This window comes from Carassius auratus, chromosome 20, assembly GCF_003368295.1.
Source record: "Carassius auratus strain Wakin chromosome 20, ASM336829v1, whole genome shotgun sequence".
In the NCBI taxonomy this organism is placed as follows: Eukaryota; Metazoa; Chordata; class Actinopteri; order Cypriniformes; family Cyprinidae; genus Carassius; species Carassius auratus.
The window spans coordinates 8,648,201-8,666,832 of NC_039262.1; the positions used below are offsets into that span (position 1 = coordinate 8,648,201).

An 18,632-nucleotide genomic window follows, 5' to 3' on the forward strand; every position below is an offset into this window, starting at 1 on the left:
AATCAGTTTACATTAGTTGTAAACCGAATATTAAACGTCTATGAGGACAATCAACTTTATACGTCTCATATTACCTCGTCACCTTACTGTGAGAGACAATTTACAAAGTAACCAGTAGAGGGCGCCAAATCTCAATGGCGCTGATGACTGTCTCTTCATCGGCCTGTTGAATCTCCGTCTCAGATCAGTGTGTAGTACAAGTGTGATTGTTGTCATGAAGTCTAAATAGTTTTAAACCAGTCAAAATGCACACACAACGCCCATATTGTTAATAAATGCACAGACAGGATCACATTGTACTCAAAGCAACGACAGACTATATGAAATGTTAAATATAGATCAGAAAACACCGAACAGGACGACGCCAAATTGGCTAGTGTGCGCAGTCAGATAATCGGATTAAACCTCTGAGAAACCACGCACGAGCTCATCATGTACTGTGTCTACTGAACAATAAATTCTTCATTTAACGTTCAGTTATAACTCTCATTCAAAATGCCGCTCTTTATCAATCGAGACCAGATTTTTGCACATCAAGTCCATCTTCTAGAGCACAAACTACGGGTGAGTTTCCTCTAATATTGTCGGAATATCAAAGAACAGGTGTGCTGGTAAATAACCTAATCTGTTTGTGTCGCTTTCATTGCATTTGATTTACAGACATGTCTACCGTCGTTATGATTTATTGCTATATTATTTGTTTGAGCCGACAATCATTTTAGAAATATCTATATTCTTATTTATATTCTTTTATATTATAAAAGTTACTAGACCTCTAGGCCTATGACCTCCATATTCGTTTTGTTTTTGTGTGAAGCCACCCACACACAAAAAAAAGCACTATTATTATGCAGTAGATTACTTGGCAATATGATATTCTTTGGGGTGCTTTCGAATACTATGTAATTACCTTGGTATATGAATAGGGTAATAATCCATTCCAATGGTCTATAGGCCTATAAAGTGTTATCATCCCATACCATCAGTGTTTCATGGTATATCCGCCATAAATGTTAGTGTTTTCTTAAGGGATGGCTGTGTCTCAAAATCTAGAGAGCTGCTGACCTAGGACAGACACCCTAGTGTGTTTTGTAGGATCATTTGAACGACCTACAGTGCCCAGATGTGTTGTCTAGGTAGGCAACTCACTATGATTTTAAGACAGCCATAGGTGTGTCAGGTACACTAGAGGATTACTGATGATCAGTTGAATTTTGTCATTTTATTTAAAAAATACTTTGTACTTTAGTACTACTATTACATCTATTCTGTATAGTAAGTTACATACTTAAATGTAAGAATAAGGCCCTCTCTTTCTTTCACCTTTCAGAGTAAAGAGGAGCGTATTTTGGAGTTGGAAACAGAGAATGCTCTCCTTCATTTGAGACTCGCTGAGGTATGACTGACGTAAATACTGTGTGAAATGCATCAAACTCCACTAATAGGGTTCGACCCTCCGCCGCAGTTAAGAGTATGACCTGCCAGATGGTTTCACTGCAAGATAAGTGGCTTGCAGACAGGCGACAGGTGCTCGCCAGTCTCACCTAATTTACTCACGTGCTTAATATCTGTGTATGAAATCCAGACCAGAAATATACCTTTGATTGGAGAGCCAAGTACAAAAATATTATGAAAATATTATGGTAATTTCTGGAGTAGATTGAGTGCAATTTAAACCATGGTATCTTTTTGTGTTATGATTAAATATTTTTTTTTTTAAAGAAATTCATAATTTTATTCAGTTAGATAAATTAGAGCAATCAAAAATGAGTCCACATGTTTGCTTACAAAATCTTTCTATTTCTAATAAATGCTGTTCTTCTGAGCTTTATGTTCATCAGGCTCCCCAAGAAATATTATGAACTGTTTTCAAAATCAGCATATTAAAATATGTTTGAGCTTTTTTTTCATGACAAGAATTAAATAGATTTTTAAATATATATTAAAATAGGAAAAAAAGGTCATTTGAATTTGTAATAATGTTTCACAATATCACTGTTCTTAGTATTTTTGATTGAATAAATACAGCCTTTAAAAATAATAATAACAAATCTTAGACTCCAGACTTTAATGGTAGTGGGTATCAAAATACCATAGAATTACCATCTCCACAATGTTTTTTGTAAGGTGAAAAAACGTAAATTTAAAAATGTAAATGCTCTGATCAGTTTGTATTTGCTTCCCATTGACCTTTCCTTAACCTTTTCAAGTGTCTGGGTAAACTCCGCCATGAGAGAGAGGAGAAAATCCATGTCCAGAGACAGAAACATCAGCAGCAGAGAAAGGTGCAGAAGTCCACACACGCAGCTCTCTCCAAACTTCTGTCTGAAGTTCAGGTGATGCCAAAAATACTGCTTCCAAACAAGTCCTACATAACAAATGCTTTGAAATGCAATGTTTTGCGAATCCAGCATCATCGTGTGCTCCGTGTTGCTCTCAGATGCTGAAACAGGACTTGAGGGATGTTTTTGCCATCTACGTGGGGTTTGCAAAAGAGCTGGAGGAACAAAGCAAGCAGCTGTTTGAATGTGTGGGCACGGCCAGAAATGCTGTTCAGGATTTCCAAAGTGATGACCTTCAGAGTGAGTGTGAACTCAAATACCATTATATCAGTTCATTCATTAATTACGTGCATATACATTTATATTCAATCAAATGACGAGGTCACCTGATGGCCTGGATTATGAACCTCAACTCTGAACCTCCATCTCCTCTTCTATTTAATCTTCTGCTCTCATTCCCTTCATTCTTCCCCGTCTGTCTCCTTCAGCCGTGTTGTGACAGTAGGTATGTGGTGCAGTGTTCAGAGATTATCCACACTTCCCCACCCCCAGCCTCTCCTCCAGGAAAAGCTTCTGTCAGCAGGGACAGTGAGGTTATGTGTCCTGTGTGCCACCTGCACACCATGGTGAAAGCCTCCCGCAGGGCCTGTGGATCTTATCCCTTGTCATTTATATAGCTGTATTATAAAACTCCCTAGTTGCTGTATCTCAAATTGCAAATGAAAAAAATCTTCCTTACAAAAAGCTTTAAAGCCTACATCCAAAGATTACAGGACATGGTGATGTTTGTTGGTGTTTTTCCACTGTCGTTATATAAGTTTGGCTTTTGATATTGTATTGATCACTACCATTAATGTTTCCAGTGATGTTTGGTGGAATTAATTTAATATTAACTTCTTTGCATTTACATGTTGACACGCATTTAATTCACTATCAACTATCAACAATTACAAACATTGTGTTTGAATGAATAAAGTATATAAACCTAGAATTAATTAAACCAGTCACAGATTAGTTTGTGATTGTAAACATTCAAAAATAATAAGTGCAACCAAAGATTTATTCACCAGCATCTTTTGAGTATCTTTAGTAGTTTGTTACTACTAAATGTTGGGTTTTTATTTAATATAGTCACCTTTTTTTCTGACCATTAGTGTTTACGAAGATGTAGGTAACCTTCGATTTACTGTTCTAAGCGGTTACTAGAACGGAGTGGCTTAAAGATAATTTAGTTTCAAAAAGTGTCTAAATTTGGACTTCCAAACTTTGTTGTTTAGTTTGTAATAAGTCTGTACATTTGCACCAGTTTGTCCCTTTTTATGCCTACTTGTGGACAAAATGCAGACATGCTTTAGGATCCTAAAAAGATTATGAGCTCAAAATGCTTTTTTTGTTGTTGTTGTTTTTTTTGGTGTACTGTAGCTACTGGACAGTGTTACTGTAGAAAAAAGAAAAAGCAATTTACACAATGTTTCATATTGTAAAATGTGGTTTGTTTTGGTTTTATCAAGTATTTTCTCTATTTTTTTTTCTTAGGTTTCCAACAACATTGCCCAATCACTTCACTTTTTTCTATAGTCAAATCATTAAACCTTTTGACTGCAATGTCCCATGGTAAAGTGGTTTCTATATGTTTGATTTATACATTATCCAAAGTGACTAACAGTGCATTCAGTCTGTAAATTTTTTGCTTTTATCAGTATGTGTGTTCACTGGGAACTAAACCCACACCCTTTTGCGTTGCTAACACAATGCTCTACCACTGAGCCATAGGAACACCACATGTCAATTCAATTGATCCTACACTGCTTTGTGCATTCATATGTTTATGTACACAGATAGTTGTGAGGATTTTTTTCCCCCTTTTGTTTTCTGCAGAGCTCCGGTTTCAGGTGACCACACTTGAAAGTTCTTTACAGGCAGAGAAGGAGAGGTGCAGAGAGGAGCGGGCAAGGAGGAGGCTGCTCCACAACACCCTGATTGTACGTATGTGGTTCTCTGATTTATTGTTCTTACTGTATCTATAGATTTAACATTTTGCCATTTAGATGTAGGTAGTACATTGGATATGAAATTTTTGAACCCTGAATATTTCATAATTTTAGACCAGTTTTTAACCTGACTTATCCTTAAAAATGACTAAGCATTCAGGATGATTCAGTTAAACTAACAATAAAACACATTTCTCTTTGTAGGAGCTGAGGGGGAATATCAGAGTTCACTGCAGGGTGCGTCCAGTTCTACACTTTGATCACATTCCAGGATCACCCGCAACCAACGGGTAATGTAATCTAAATACATATTGAATGAATAGTGGTAGATTAATGCATATTTAATTACTAAAAATTGTTAATTTACAAACTTGAAATTCAATCTAATTTAGTAAATTAATAATTAAATTGTAAGTTAAATCAAATGAAATGTTTCTTACAGAAATCACTTGCTTTGGGAGTGCTGTATGTCTTGTAGGTGTACTAAAACTCATGTTCCTTTTTAAGATCTTCATCATGTGAAGCAGTAGTGCAGGCGATCAATGATGTGAGTGAATTGATTGTTTGTAGTGTTTATGGGATCTATAAAATTGTAACGGCCAAGTATTACAGCCTACACTCTATGACCAACTGTGTTTTTCAGGACTCAGTTTTTGTGAATGGCGCCAAAACCTCAAGTCCTGCAATGACCAAAATATTTGAGTTTGAGAGGTATTTAGACACTGCATAAAATGTAAAAATTTAAGATGGGAGCTTTGGTGGTGGATATTGTAGCATGTGTCTGTGATTTATTTGTATTTTTTATGATTTGCAGAGTACATGGTCCAGAAGACAGTCAAGAGACTGTGTTTGATGAGGTGAAACCTCTTTTAACATCTCTACTTGATGGGTAAGTGTCCTATTTAATACAACCAAGTTTAAATATTCACTTTTACTTTTAGGGAATATACTGTGATGAAATTAGTAAGTATATAATATTTATATACAAAAAGATTTCTTTGATTTCAGGTATAATGTATGTATCATGGCATATGGCCAGACAGGCAGTGGAAAGACACACACAATGATTGGCTCCCGGTCCGAGGATCCCACAGCTGCAGTGCAGGACTCTCAACAGGGCATCATTCCAAAAGCAGCCAATGAGCTATTCAAGTAAACCTCGGCTCACTTCTCTCAGAGCACAGCTAAAATCACTACACGTTTCTCTTATCTACAATATCTCAACATCAAGTCTGTCTGTACTGATAAATGTTGCAGGCTGATCTCTGAGAAGCCAGCGGACAGTCATACGGTGGAGATGTCAGTGGTGGAGGTCTATAATAATGAAGTTCTGGACCTGCTGGCCAGAGATGAAGATGGGGCGACAGTTGGAGTAAAGAGAGAGGTCATCACCACCAGCACAGGCACTAGTGAGGTGCCCTGCCTTACATATGAGTGAGTCACAGCAGTCAGCATGAAGATACAACATATCCCACATTTAAACTTATTGTATTTGAACAGTTTTACTAAATACAATGGTCAGTGCAAATAATAAAGTGCCACTAACTATAATCATATCAGTTTTCAAGGTTTCAGTTTGTTAACATTAATGCATTAGGAATGATAAACTAACAACATTTTTCTAAAACCTTTATTAAGCTAAGTTATAAATATACAGTTGTTCACTGCAGGGTTATTATAGTTAAATACAAATATATATTTTTTTCATTTAGTTTAACACAAAGTACAGGGAAGAGAAGTATGCTTTCCATATATATTGTTGTTGATATTAACATTTTGCTTCCTTTTGTGTGTGATATTTAATCAAACCGTTTTGGTACTGTAGATATTTATATATATATAGATATATTTTTGGGTGCATTTATGCATGTGTGGGTTGCATTTACTGTACGTTTACAATCAGCATTTATTTTTTGTTTGACCTTTTTCATTGTACTTTGAGCATTTGCTGCATGCACACATGACTGTCACGGGTTTGCATGTGTTTGACTTGGCTTGCATGTGTATGTGTGTGTGTCAGGTTGGTGCGGAGCTCTGCAGAGGTAATGCAGCTGATCAATTCTGTGTTAAAACTAAGATCTCACAGTCCCACCCTGGTGCACATGGACTCCTCCAGATCTCATTTCATCGTCACTCTCACAGTCACCTCCAAAAGCCCAGATGCACTGGCTCTAGGTATGATATACAGTGTTTATTCAAGAGTGCCTGTCCCCAACTCATAGGTTTTGAAGCAGTATTTGTCCCTTAAGCCATACGCTATCTGCACAACACATGTGGTTATGGCTGTTAAGTGAGACCGAACATATTATCTGAAGACGAACACACAAACAATCATTCAAACAGCCCCATTTTCTCACACACCCACTGGATTAGTTATCTTCACACACACAAACTTAACTACTTTCTTGCTTCTTTAAAAAGAGAGCCCAACCAATGCTCATTTTAAAGGTTTCTCAAGATAGCACTGAAAGACCTTTTAAAGGTTGTTATTGGATTCAGGTGTGTAGCATCACAGACATATGGGCAGAAGACGTATAATTCTATAAAAAAAATGGAATTTGACAAATCAAAATGCTCAATATGATTTCTGTGGTCCTGCCCTGAAGTTAAAAGAGCTAATAACTTAAAAAAAAAAAAAGTCATAATTTATGCGTGTTGCAGCTCGTCGTCTGCAGAATGCCAGACAGGACGTCCAGCATGTGTCTCAGAAGGAGTGGTGGAGCCCACGCTGCCGCCGGGCCGCTTCCTCACGCTCATCTAGCCCCGCCTCCTCACCGTGCCACTCCCCCTGCCCCTCCCCCCGGCCCAGCATCACACAGCCCCCTATCAAAACCAAGCTGCAGTTGGTGGACCTGGCTGGGAGTGAGTGTGCAGGTAAGAGGATGAAATATTGTGCTTAGTCTGTCAAAGACATCATGAGAACCATTTTACAATCAAATAAAACACAATAACCATATTCAGTCATGAGGTTTATAAGAGTGTTAAATCTCAGGTCAGATTTTATTCAAGCATTGCAAGTAAATGAAGATGTGTATAGTGCTTCAGCGCTGATGTTTTGGGATGTGTTTAGGGATGTCAGGTGTGACCGGTGCCGCACTGTGGGAAAGCTCCTGTATAAACCGCAGTCTCTCGGCTTTGTCTGATGTTCTGGGAGCTCTAGCTGAGAGACGACCTCACGTACCCTACCGCAACAGCAAACTAACACATCTACTACAGGACGCCATAGGTGAGAGCAGATCTACTGTGAAACACCATTATTTTACACTTGTTCCCTATCCTGTCTCAAAAATCTGTCTTCATCCGTTTCTCCAGAAAATGTGTTTAAAGACAAGCCAGAAGTTTTTTACATGCATGTATTTTGCATATGTCATTTATAATAGGACAACTTATTTTGAAAATGATACAAATACTGTCAGGTAAATATAATGATTTATGTATATTATTATTATTTCTCTCCAAATGTTTTAATTATGCCATATGTTCCTTTGCCCCTGTTAAATAAATTAAGAACTTCATGCATACTTTTTGCAATCATTGGCTTCTGAATAAAGATTTTGTAATATCTGTTCCTTGTATATGGTGCATGAGTTTCCTTTGCTTTTATTTGAACCACAGTTAAAACCTGTTCAGCCAGTTAGGTTTCAACATGCCACTGTAAAACTGTCATAGACAAGCCTACCTACATTCTTCCCTCCCAAGCATTACCTGACCATCCTTTTGACGTCTTTTCCTGTCCACAGGAGGGGATGCCAAGCTTCTGATAATGCTGTGCGTATCTCCCACTCAGCGCTTCCTCACTGAATCTCTTCAGTCCCTGGGGTTCGGTGCCCGAGCCCGACAGGTTCAGAGAGAGCCCCCACGAAGGAAAAACACGGCTCTGAAGAGGAAATAACCAACAGGGAGATCCATTAGATAGCAGCTTGTGTGTTTTTATTTGAAATAATTTTGGTCACAGGTTTATGGTGCTCAGGTCATGTTGAAAGTTGCAGTGCTTTGTAAGAACACTTTAGGGTTAAATGTATATTGATATCATAGTTAATGCTTTATTCAATATTGACATTTTTTGGACAAGTTACAAACAATCTCTTGCACACTGTGGAATCTTACTCTGACAAAATGTTTACAGGTTTTTGTGTCTAGTGTGAGTGGAATATTTCAGATTATATCTTTCTGCAATTAACCATTAGTTTGTACTAAAGTATTGATATGGTGATGAAAAATGTATGGCTTTTATGTAATACTGTTTGCAACCTGACTCTATTGACCTTATTTATTGTAAAGTAATTTAACGCCTTTCCAATGTATCACTATTTATGGATGTTCAAAAATGCTTTAGATTTAATAAAGCGTACAGTTAATCATGTACATCCGCTATTTTCTTTCAAATATTTTTCCCATTGTCGCAAAGGACACTGATGTAATTGTTAGTGTAGAGTTGCTGGGTCGTGCGCTTCTTCATTTACACATTCGTCACAACCAATCAGTGCCTTCTCACGCTTGATGTAACAAAAAACACGGAAGTGTCAGTGTAAGCGTTACTTAAGCGGAGACTTGTTACATAGCGCCCGTAACTGCATCTTCTTTATCTAGAAGTTAACACGTCTGTCTGTGACAGTATAAAGGCTACTGCGCCCGCGCTTCGCTGAGCTTTCGGTCTTCAGTCACTTGCTGCATTTTAGCGCTCGACTGCGGACAGGTGAGTTTATTTACCACTGCGATCTCGGAACTTAAAGCGTATACAATAGTAGTAGTAGTAGAAGTAGTAGTAGTAATAGCAGCGCCCTTTGGCAACGTTTGGAAAGACGTCGCCAATATTCATCCGTGTGCACGTTTTTATTAAGTCGTGTATGAGGGGAAAAAAAAGACTGCTACAGTGTGTACTTTTTCTCAGTATGGCGAGATATTTACTGTTTTTATAGCATGTCAAAGCTTAAACTAACGGGTTGAAGTTGCATTAACGTTTAAATATGACATAGAATAGTTAATACATATTGATAGCCTTGTCAAAATCATGTTAATATGGGCAGAGAAGGCTACTATAAAATCCAAGTTCCGTCTAAACGCACGGGACTACAAATTCCCACTCAATGTTGTATGGAAAAATAAATATCTCCCAATTTTTTCCAACGTCCTTTATACGAATGTATTAAGATATTTTAGGTTAAAATATTAAGTCATTACAAAGTTTCATCTGATGACTGTGACTGCTTCATTATGATGTAGTTCAATTTCTAAATTGTATTTTGTCTAAATTGATTGCAACTCTATTATTGCGTTTTTAATTTTGAACAGCATTACAGTGAAGATGCTTAAAGCCATCGGCCAAACTTTGTTTTCTTCTGGACTCCAGCAGCCAAAATTCACTGCTCAACCGAGTAAGGTCAGTGTGTGTGTGTACATGTGTGATTTTGCCAGAAACCTTCCAGTTTTTACTGCAAACTTTGGAAAAGTTAATATTTACTTATTGCTTATTAGCAGTGCTACTGCTTAGTTTTTTTTTTAAATGTTGTCTGCTCATGTCTAGTTTAAACCAGACCTTGTTTTTGAGGTTGGATGTTGTTTAAAGGCTCAAATGTTTCCAGTCATATTTGATGAAGAAATGCTTTTCAGGGTGAAGACTATGAGGTCCGCACTTACCACACAACAAACTGGGTCAGCACAACTGTGACTGGCATGGAGCAGGACCCGGCCTTTAGCACAGGCTTCAGAAGGCTCTTCAAATACATCCAGGGGAATAATGACAAGAGTAAGTGGTCATGTTCCTGTAGAGGACTAGAAAGAAGATTTTTCTGTAGTAGACATTCAAGATTAGTACTTTGAGCCATTATTGCCACATTTTGGGCCTGTGTTTATGACATTTTCATTGCAATAACACATATACAATAAAAAATAGCATAAGCATATGGGGGAGAAATCCCATGCATTAAGCCAAAATTTTAAAAGTTAAGGTTTTCTGTGAGGTACATGACTGCAATGAATTACATCTGAATATGCTTTTATAATAATAAAAAGCATGTGATAGGTTGTGTTCCCACAGAGTAAACTGTGTTAATGATTCACTAGATGACACTCTCCCTGCAAAAGATTTTTTTGCAGATATTTCACTAAGAACAGTGCATGTTTTCCACACCTTTAAATTAATGAACCACCTTGGAGATTGGCTTTATTTGAGTGTTTTTTCTGTATGTCATGTGTCAGAGTGTAAGGTGGAGATGACGGCACCAGTGAGCTGTCTGATTGAGCCTGGTGCTGGACCCGCGTGTGAAAGCACCTTCACAGTGTCCTTCTACATCCCTGAGGAACATCAGGCTGACCCACCCAAACCCACTGATCCAGAAGCTTTCATTGAGAACAGAAAAGAGTTCACGGTTTTTGTGAGGTATGTTTGTGGTGTGGGCTTTCAAATTGTAGATGCATTAAATGGCAATAAGAACATTTGAAAAAAACATCTATGGGACAGTAAATGGTGCTTCAGTTTTCATCAGTGAATCCTGAATAATAATAAAAAAATGATGCATTTAGCAGATTTTATCCAAAGCGACTTACAGTGCATTCATGTTAACATTGTTTACCTAATATAAATAAAATCCTAAATAAAACAATGCAGTTTCCCTAAAATATTAAGCAGCACAACTTTTCAGTATTAATAAAAAAATGTTTATTGGCCACAAATTCAGCATATTACAATGATTTTTCAAGCATCATGTGACACAAAATACTGGTGTGATGACTGCTGAAAATTAAGTTTCACCATCACAGGAATTATTATTATTTTTAATATATTAAAATAGGACAAAAAGTAATTTCACTTTTTTTTACTGTATTTATTTGATCAAATAAATGCAGTCTTACTAAGCATTAGATAATTATTTTATAAATGTTAAAACTTATTACTCTAAACTTTTGAATGCCGATTTATTTAATTGAATAATATTGTTGTCATAGCTTCATGTTAGCTTGACTTTTGTTTTTTGCAGGACCTTTGGAGGCTTTGCTAACAGTGAGAGCAGCCGTGCTGAGCTTCTGAGACTGATAGAGAGCCTCAAGAGGGATGGAATGAAGTTCAAGGAGGCTCCGTTCTACAGAGCAGGATATGACAGCCCCTTCAAACTGACCAACCGTAGGAATGAAGTGTGGCTGATCAAAGATGAGGAATAAAAGTCCCAACGATCAAATGGTCATGCATTATGATGTGAATGTAGGAAGAGGGCAATTTTTTTGTTTGAACTTAACAATAGTTATTGTGTAGATGCTCTGTTTATTATGTACCGCAAGTGCCTGTATGTTTTTATGAGAATTTAACACTGTACTAATTGTGTATCTCATCAATATTTTAAAGCAACATTTTTAGGTACCGACAGTTATCTGCTTAATTATACAAAAATAATGTAGTAAATAACTTCTAATTATCTGTCAGACTGACACATTGCCTAAATCTCTTGCAATGTCACTAATAAAGTCTCAAAGCACTTAGGATCAAGTATTGCATGACTTGACTGAATTTAACTTTTTTTTTTAAATGTTGTGAAATATGTATAATGTCAACTGTATTTTCTATTTGAGCTGTTTATATTGCACTGAATCTTGATTCTAATCATTTATGGGAACAACATGTATCATCTTGACAACTGGTATTTTGTCATTTTGGTCTTAAAATAACCTGTACACATTTTTAAACACAGCCATCTAGTGGCTAAAAATAAATAAAACTGAGGTTGTTTGGCTCTGCTGGCATGAATGAGTTGTAGGCCTATTATGCTGCTGCACCTGAGACTGCAGTTTCAGGACCACAATCGTAGGAGATTTTATTTTCTTAATGTACATTTATAGCTTTATATTCTGTATTTGTATAATCAATTCTAAGGAATACTTTACGCACACTTGAGTAATTATCTTAGTAACAACATTTTATAAATGAGACCAGGTCTCTGCTGATGGCGTAGAATTTGCTGTCACAAAAACTGGGGTCCTAGAAGTGAAGTCCTGAAACTGGACTAAACTACTTGTATGTTCTGAATCTCAGCAGAATAGACGTTTTTGGTTTAACAACTGGTGATCTCCCAAAACTGCCACTTTAAAAGCTCCATGGTCTATTTTACAACAAACTTTTTAGGTCCATGCTATTTTTCTCCGTGTACGTCACATGACTCGCACAGTGCGAATGACTTAAGCAAGTTAATACAAAACCTTTCCAGACAGCTCTAAAATATTATAAACCATTAATTTTTGTGTATTTTTACATGTATTAGGGAAAGTAAAAACAAGGTTTGGTCTTGACACACACTCACATATACACAATATATAGGTGCATCTAAAGAAAATTAGAATATTGTGAAAAAAGTTATGTTTGGCCCATGTATACGCCTCTCTTCCAGATGTGACGTTTATAAACCGTAAATGATCTTGAAATTGTGCGCAGCTGACTGGTGTCAGATCTCCGCCTTGTAAACGTTTCAAATTAATATCACTGCCACATAAAAGAGCACACGCCAATATCCGAATTTCTATTCTTGAGAATTAGGAGTACAAAAAAACAAAACATGTCAAACGAGAACAGAGAACAAGAAATACCAGAATTGATACTGTAGAGATGGTCAATTAATGGATCTCAAATGTAATTTTTTATTTTACATTTTGAGGTACTGGATTTTTGACTTTAAAGGGATAGCTCACTTTCAAATGTAGGTATTTTTTAGCTTAACTCAAGGCCATCCAAGAAGATGTATGTGTCTTTGTTTCCGCAGGAGTTTCCACATTGATGACCTTAGACACGAAACGAGCGGTTTGTGTGAGAAAACGAACAGTATTTCTATCGATTTTACCTCTTGTACACAATCATTTCCACCTGATCTGAGGGCGCGCGTGCTTCCTGGTGTGTGACGTGTGCTCACTCTCTGGCTTTTAGTCTGCGCAAGCGCGGAAACACCGGAAGTGATCTCTCGCGCGTGTACCTTTTAATGCGCTGCAAGCGCTAATCATCAAAAATTGACATTTTTACTTTAATTGTAATGAATCTAGAATTTATCAAAAGTGTAACTTTTTGAAATATAAACATCAAGGTTACATGTAGGTTTCAGTCATAAACAGAAACATGCCATGAATTAATTCATTTGGAGGAACAAGGGGCTTACTTCTATCACTCTATTGCAGCCAAATCATAAACACGTATTCATAACCTCTGTCATGATAGAACCTCTAAAAGATCAGATTGGTCCAGGTCACTGTATCGAGCATTAAATGATGGTCAGTAGGACAGAAAATGGGGTTGATGACCCTGCAAAGCCTCTTGAGTTGATGTACGGCTGTGGGTGCTAATGAGATTGTGGTTTGGGCTGGCGGCTGACAGGTGGCAGTGAATCAAAGACAGAGACAAGACAGATGGGCAATTTTTAAATATCACCATGTTTTATTCGGAGACATACTCTAGAGGGTTAGCAGCTTGCTTCCTCTTTTCCATCGTTCTTTTTCTGATCCGTGTTTCCATCAGTAGAATGGGTTAAGGAACAGAAGTTCTGTGACCGGTGAATCTGAATTTAAAGACCACAGATCTGTAGGAGGTTCCCGTCTAATCACACCTCATTCACCTCCCTCTCAAAAAGCTTGCCTACAGATACAGTATATCAAACCACATTCTGGCTATTCTAAAATAAATACTCTACAAAAGGAAATCACTCCTAGCAAAGGTTTCTAAAAATGTACAAATTCTTTGAAAATAAGATCAGGTGTTAATTAACATTTCTGTAAGTATATTTATATATATAAAAAACATTATAAAACTGCACAAGAAAAGAAAACACTTGACAGGTGAACAGGAGGATTAGTGATTACTTTCGCTAGCTGTTGACAGAACAGAACTCAGGCTGAAAAATGGCCAGACATTTCAGCAAGTTAAGAATGTCCTTTAAAGTAAACCGGTCGTTTGATTCAAGTAAGATGTCACAATTATTTTTTTTAAATAACCAACACAGACAAAAAGCTTTTTAAATGACAAATAAAAGAAGATGATGAATACAGTGCAAACCTACACACCAGAAACCAAACATAACTGCTTCCACAAACAAGCCTTCGTTACTCCAATCCCAATTCCTTTTCCATTCTAGACACTTCCGCTGGTCCGAACAGTATGGAAAGATAGCCACTTGAAGGAATCGCTCGGTGTGCCATTTATCTTGGTCTTTGAAGACCGGCGTACTCAAGTGGTAAGGCGCTGACAGAGCTGCCTTGCAGAAGTTTGAGATGTGACGCACCACAAAATATCCATCAACTTGAACTACTACAGCCAAAACAAGTAGTCACATAGTAATTCCTTCATTACGACTTTCGTTAACTGCTTCACCAAAAACAAACAAAAAAACCCCTCACACAAATCTGACTGATACTGCTTAATAATGGAAATAAAAAGCTGAACAACATAAGAGAACTAATTGCTAAGCTTTGGAAAGATGAGTCTAGTATTGCCACTGAAAGCAGAGCTCTCTCCGAAAAGAAGGTCAGATTGGATTGGTTACTTTTTTTCTGAAGAGCTACAGATAGAGCAGTATATCATCTACTGCTTGAGCTGACTGCTTGATCTTAGCCTGCACTACAACATCAGACAGTGCTGCCTGGATTAGCAGGCGGCAAGACCTTCTAGAGTTCAGTCTCTCCTGGTCTTCTGCCCTCAGTCAATCTCTGGTGCCGAGAAGACATTCTGCCTTTGTCAAGAAGCCGTTTGGTATCTTAACTGCTTTTCTGCTCACATAAAGTGCTGTTGGAGTCCTGAGAGATGGGAAGGGGTGTGTTTGATGGAGGAACAGAGCATGGGTCTTCACAGTCGGTGAGTTCCCCATCCCTCTCGCAAATAACAGTCATGGGGCTGCTGAGGATCCGGCTGCGGGCGTTATACTTGCTGCTGGCAGCGGAGGGCGGTGTGCGAGATCGGCCGTACTTCGTACCGATTAATGATGGGGACGTTGAAAACATTCCTTCGTTGCGTGCCCAGTCCTCGGGCATCCTCTTGTTCCGGCTTGGTGAAGAGCAGGGGCTCTCGCCCGTTGGAGATGCTGGATCGAATGAGGAGTCGAGAGAGCGAGTTCTCTGAAAGCGTGGGTCGGTGCAGCGCAGCATCTCTGCAGCAGACATGCGGAAGCTGGTCTCAGAGCGACTGCCTTTCTTCAGCAGGAGGGCCTTGAAGGTGTCACTGCTTGTTGCGGATTTGCGCAGGCTGCGCTGGATGGAGCTCGTTTGCCGTGGCAGAGAGGAAGTCAAGCCGGGGCCCATTCCTGTAGGGGTGGCCGGTGGGGATAAAGGACCTCGTGAACGATCCTCTTCGGATTCCTTGCGGCCCAGGACCTTCCGCTTTGACCTGGAGACAAAGATGAAGTAATGTCAGGTAACTTGTTTTGTGAAAAGAGAAACAGTTAGCACTTTATTTTAATGTGTCCTTGTTACATGTACTTACTAATATAATAACAATTATGCATAATTGCATGAAAGTAACCCTAAACCAAACCCTAATCCTAACACCATAGTAGGTACATGTAGTTAATTACTTTTACTCAGTACTTAAATGTATAATTACACTGTAACAAGGAAGCCTTAAAATAAGGTGTAACTGAGAAATAAAGCAATGAAAGCCAAAGAAGAAATATATTTTAGTAACACTGTTAAAAGTAATTTTTAGCAAATCTGTAGCAACACTGTACATTATAATGCTGTGATGCCTAAATTCACTTCAGCATTTAAACAAATGGTCTCAAATTTTCATTATTTTCATATATATAATAATTTATATATATATATATTAGCTAAAGCTTATATTAGTTAGCATTAGGCAGTAGAACATCAGTTAATTTAGTACAAACAAAAAAGTTGATTTTTTTTTTTTGTGTGTGTGTTTGAAACTATTATTTAAAGACAAATCTATTGACAGAGCTGCCACTTAATGAAAATGCTTCACTTCAGTTAACAACTAAGCTAACTACTCCTGCAGCTGAATGACTTGAATAAGATGAGTCAATTTTTGTGATGAATTTTTTCAGTTTTGGTGAGCCTATCCCCTTCATTGATTTCTGTTCCCCTTTCTCATCAAACTCAGCTAGCACCCAGTAAACCGAAACTTCACTTCACTTGGAAAAGCAGGAATAACTTAATGCAGGATATAAATAACAGGAGTGTGTGTGTGTGTTGTTTAATACAAATTCAGTGCTTTAAAAGCCAAACCAAAGAGGAATAATGCAAGCATTGCAACTTTATGGAAGTGCAGACATAATGGAAGCTTAATCAACAAAGCAATCTGGGCAAAATGCCCAGCATCATTTTAACCTGGAGGGCTGTTCATTTACCCAACCAGTAGGGGGACTTTTTGTCAACGAAAACTAGCATGTGTGCCCAGGATCAAATCAAATTCATTAGCATGGCATAACTGCTGCAGATTAGGGAGCGTGGGATTATCTGCGGGATGGAGCAGAAATTCATCCCAAATCTGAGATGCGCTGGGAGATTATAGAGCTAATCCCACCCTAGCATCATCACGAGACAAACAGCCATCGGCTAATTACTTGCCAGCCCGCACCTCATATGTTGGGGGGTGTTCATGTTCAACTGGTCCAGGCTGAACAAAAGAGAAGAAAAAGGAGGATGGAAGATATCAGGGAAGACCAAGGACGAAGAGAACAATAGTGGAAAAATTACAAGGGACGTGGAAGTAAGAGTTGAAAGTGTCAGATATACAATATCTAAAAATCCTAAACAAATCCTTTAAACAAGATAAATATAAAAATGCATATATTTCCTTAAAACAAGATAAATTTACTTTAGAAGCCAAAATGCATAAAGTGCAGAGATTATTAATTTGTTATATTAAAACACCACAATATATATAAAAAATAAATACATTTTTGTTTTAAGATTACAGCTGTAATGGGATTTATTTTTTAACCAAAAGTTTATGCTTATCTTGTTTTAAGCCTGTTTATATATTATGAAATACTGAATGAATACCAATTTTTTTTTTGCTTGTAAAACACAGTAGGTCAAATCTTGAGATAAATGCTATAAACACTGTGGTTGTAATCTATCTGTCATTGCAGCTTTATTATTTGATTCATCTAAAGCTCAGTGCTTTGAGAGTGGCAGTGGGCAAACCGCAGGATTTACGGAGCACTTAGCATCTGGTGCTCTGTCACACTACATCTAAACTGGTCTTCCATTTCAAGGATATCTTTTGCTCTAATATCTGTGTGAGATTGCAGCAGTCCAGAGCAGAAGGAAGAGCAAAGCCGCACACACACACACTGTAGAGGAGGAAACCAAATCCTCTCAAATGAAATTGTGTGATGTGCTGAAGAATTTCAAAAACCTGCCCAATACACGTGACTATGGCAAGCCTGCATACGTAATACGGCTGTGTGAACTGAAACACAACAACATAATGAATTTTAAATAATGCGCCATTCGGTATGCGTTTTCATGTGAAGGACTACAATAAGGCTATGAGTTTTTTTTAATGACAGAATTAGAAGAGAGTGCATGTTTCTTCAATACAGCCAAACTATATATAAGCATCCAGTGGGGTAATACTTTTTTTTTTTTTAATCTGTCAGACAGAGACCACAGAAGCCATACTCTTTACATTCTGCTTTCCCTCCATGCTCCATCTTTGATGAATGTATCTGAGATTGGATAGGACAGCCCGCTTTAAAATTATGCTTGCGGTTTATGGGACAAGGGAGGGATGGAGTGGAAAGGAAGTAGACCAGACTGGAAAAAGGACCACAGCGAAGTATTGTGGGAATTTACCTGTGAATGGCAGCAAAGAGGTCCTCTGTGGTGCGGGGCCGTGTGGGGGTCACCATGTCCCTACAGCTGTCGGTGCTGATGCTAGGAGACTGAGTGACGTCCAACGTGCTGGACTCGAACACCTCACCTGGTAGAACATTCATATATTAAACTTGTATAATAATAATAATAATAAAATAATCACTATATATATAATAATCATGTATATACATAGAGAGAGAGAGCTGTTATAACACCAAGGTAAAAAGTGTTTAATATTTAAAAAAGCTTCTACCAAATACATAAATGTAATGTAAATGTGCTCTAATAATAACAAACTCATTTGCCAAACCGATACAGTCTTGCTCATAAATACATGCCTTGCATTCGAGAACTTGTTACTGTTACGTCAAAATGCATAGGCATGTTTGGACAAACTTGTCTAAAAAAACATTCAAAGAATGGAGAGCAAAACCTTCTAGGCAGATGTAAAACTCTAGAGAGCTTGAACACTGATTATGCAAAATATAAGAAAGTCAGTCAGTCAAAATCCTACATTTCATAAAAGTACCAAGACACATCGCACAGCCGCCAATATTCC

At 37.7% G+C, this 18,632-nt stretch overlaps 3 protein-coding genes across 9 annotated transcripts in view; 2 read left to right on the top strand and 1 right to left on the bottom strand.

Annotated features, from left to right (window-relative positions):
* Positions 1–264: 264 nt before the first annotated feature.
* On the top strand, positions 265–8,636 carry kif25 (kinesin family member 25). Its single transcript, XM_026195170.1, has 15 exons — positions 265–564; positions 1,331–1,396; positions 2,211–2,336; positions 2,441–2,582; positions 4,161–4,264; positions 4,478–4,563; positions 4,781–4,820; positions 4,917–4,984; positions 5,088–5,162; positions 5,282–5,425; positions 5,531–5,707; positions 6,294–6,448; positions 6,935–7,147; positions 7,344–7,499; positions 8,014–8,636. The coding sequence occupies exons 1-15, from the start codon at positions 496–498 to the stop codon at positions 8,163–8,165; spliced, it is 1,773 nt and encodes a 590-aa protein (XP_026050955.1). The 5' UTR covers positions 265–495; the 3' UTR covers positions 8,166–8,636.
* A 132-nt stretch (positions 8,637–8,768) lies between these two features.
* Positions 8,769–11,997, top strand: hebp2 (heme binding protein 2). Its single transcript, XM_026290858.1, has 5 exons — positions 8,769–8,969; positions 9,566–9,653; positions 9,884–10,019; positions 10,472–10,652; positions 11,251–11,997. The coding sequence occupies exons 2-5, from the start codon at positions 9,579–9,581 to the stop codon at positions 11,429–11,431; spliced, it is 573 nt and encodes a 190-aa protein (XP_026146643.1). The 5' UTR covers positions 8,769–8,969; positions 9,566–9,578; the 3' UTR covers positions 11,432–11,997.
* Positions 11,998–13,656: 1,659 nt separating this feature from the next.
* Positions 13,657–18,632, bottom strand: part of nhsl1b (NHS-like 1b) — an 88,538-nt gene continuing 83,562 nt past the window's right edge. For all 7 annotated transcript variants that reach the window (XM_026290852.1, XM_026290853.1, XM_026290857.1 and 4 more), the window contains 2 exons: positions 18,053–18,179; positions 13,657–15,617 (listed from right to left, as the gene is read on the bottom strand). In XM_026290852.1, the coding sequence (XP_026146637.1) occupies positions 14,993–15,617; positions 18,053–18,179 (752 nt within the window). In that variant the 3' untranslated portion in view covers positions 13,657–14,992. The remainder of the gene's footprint in view (positions 15,618–18,052; positions 18,180–18,632) is intronic.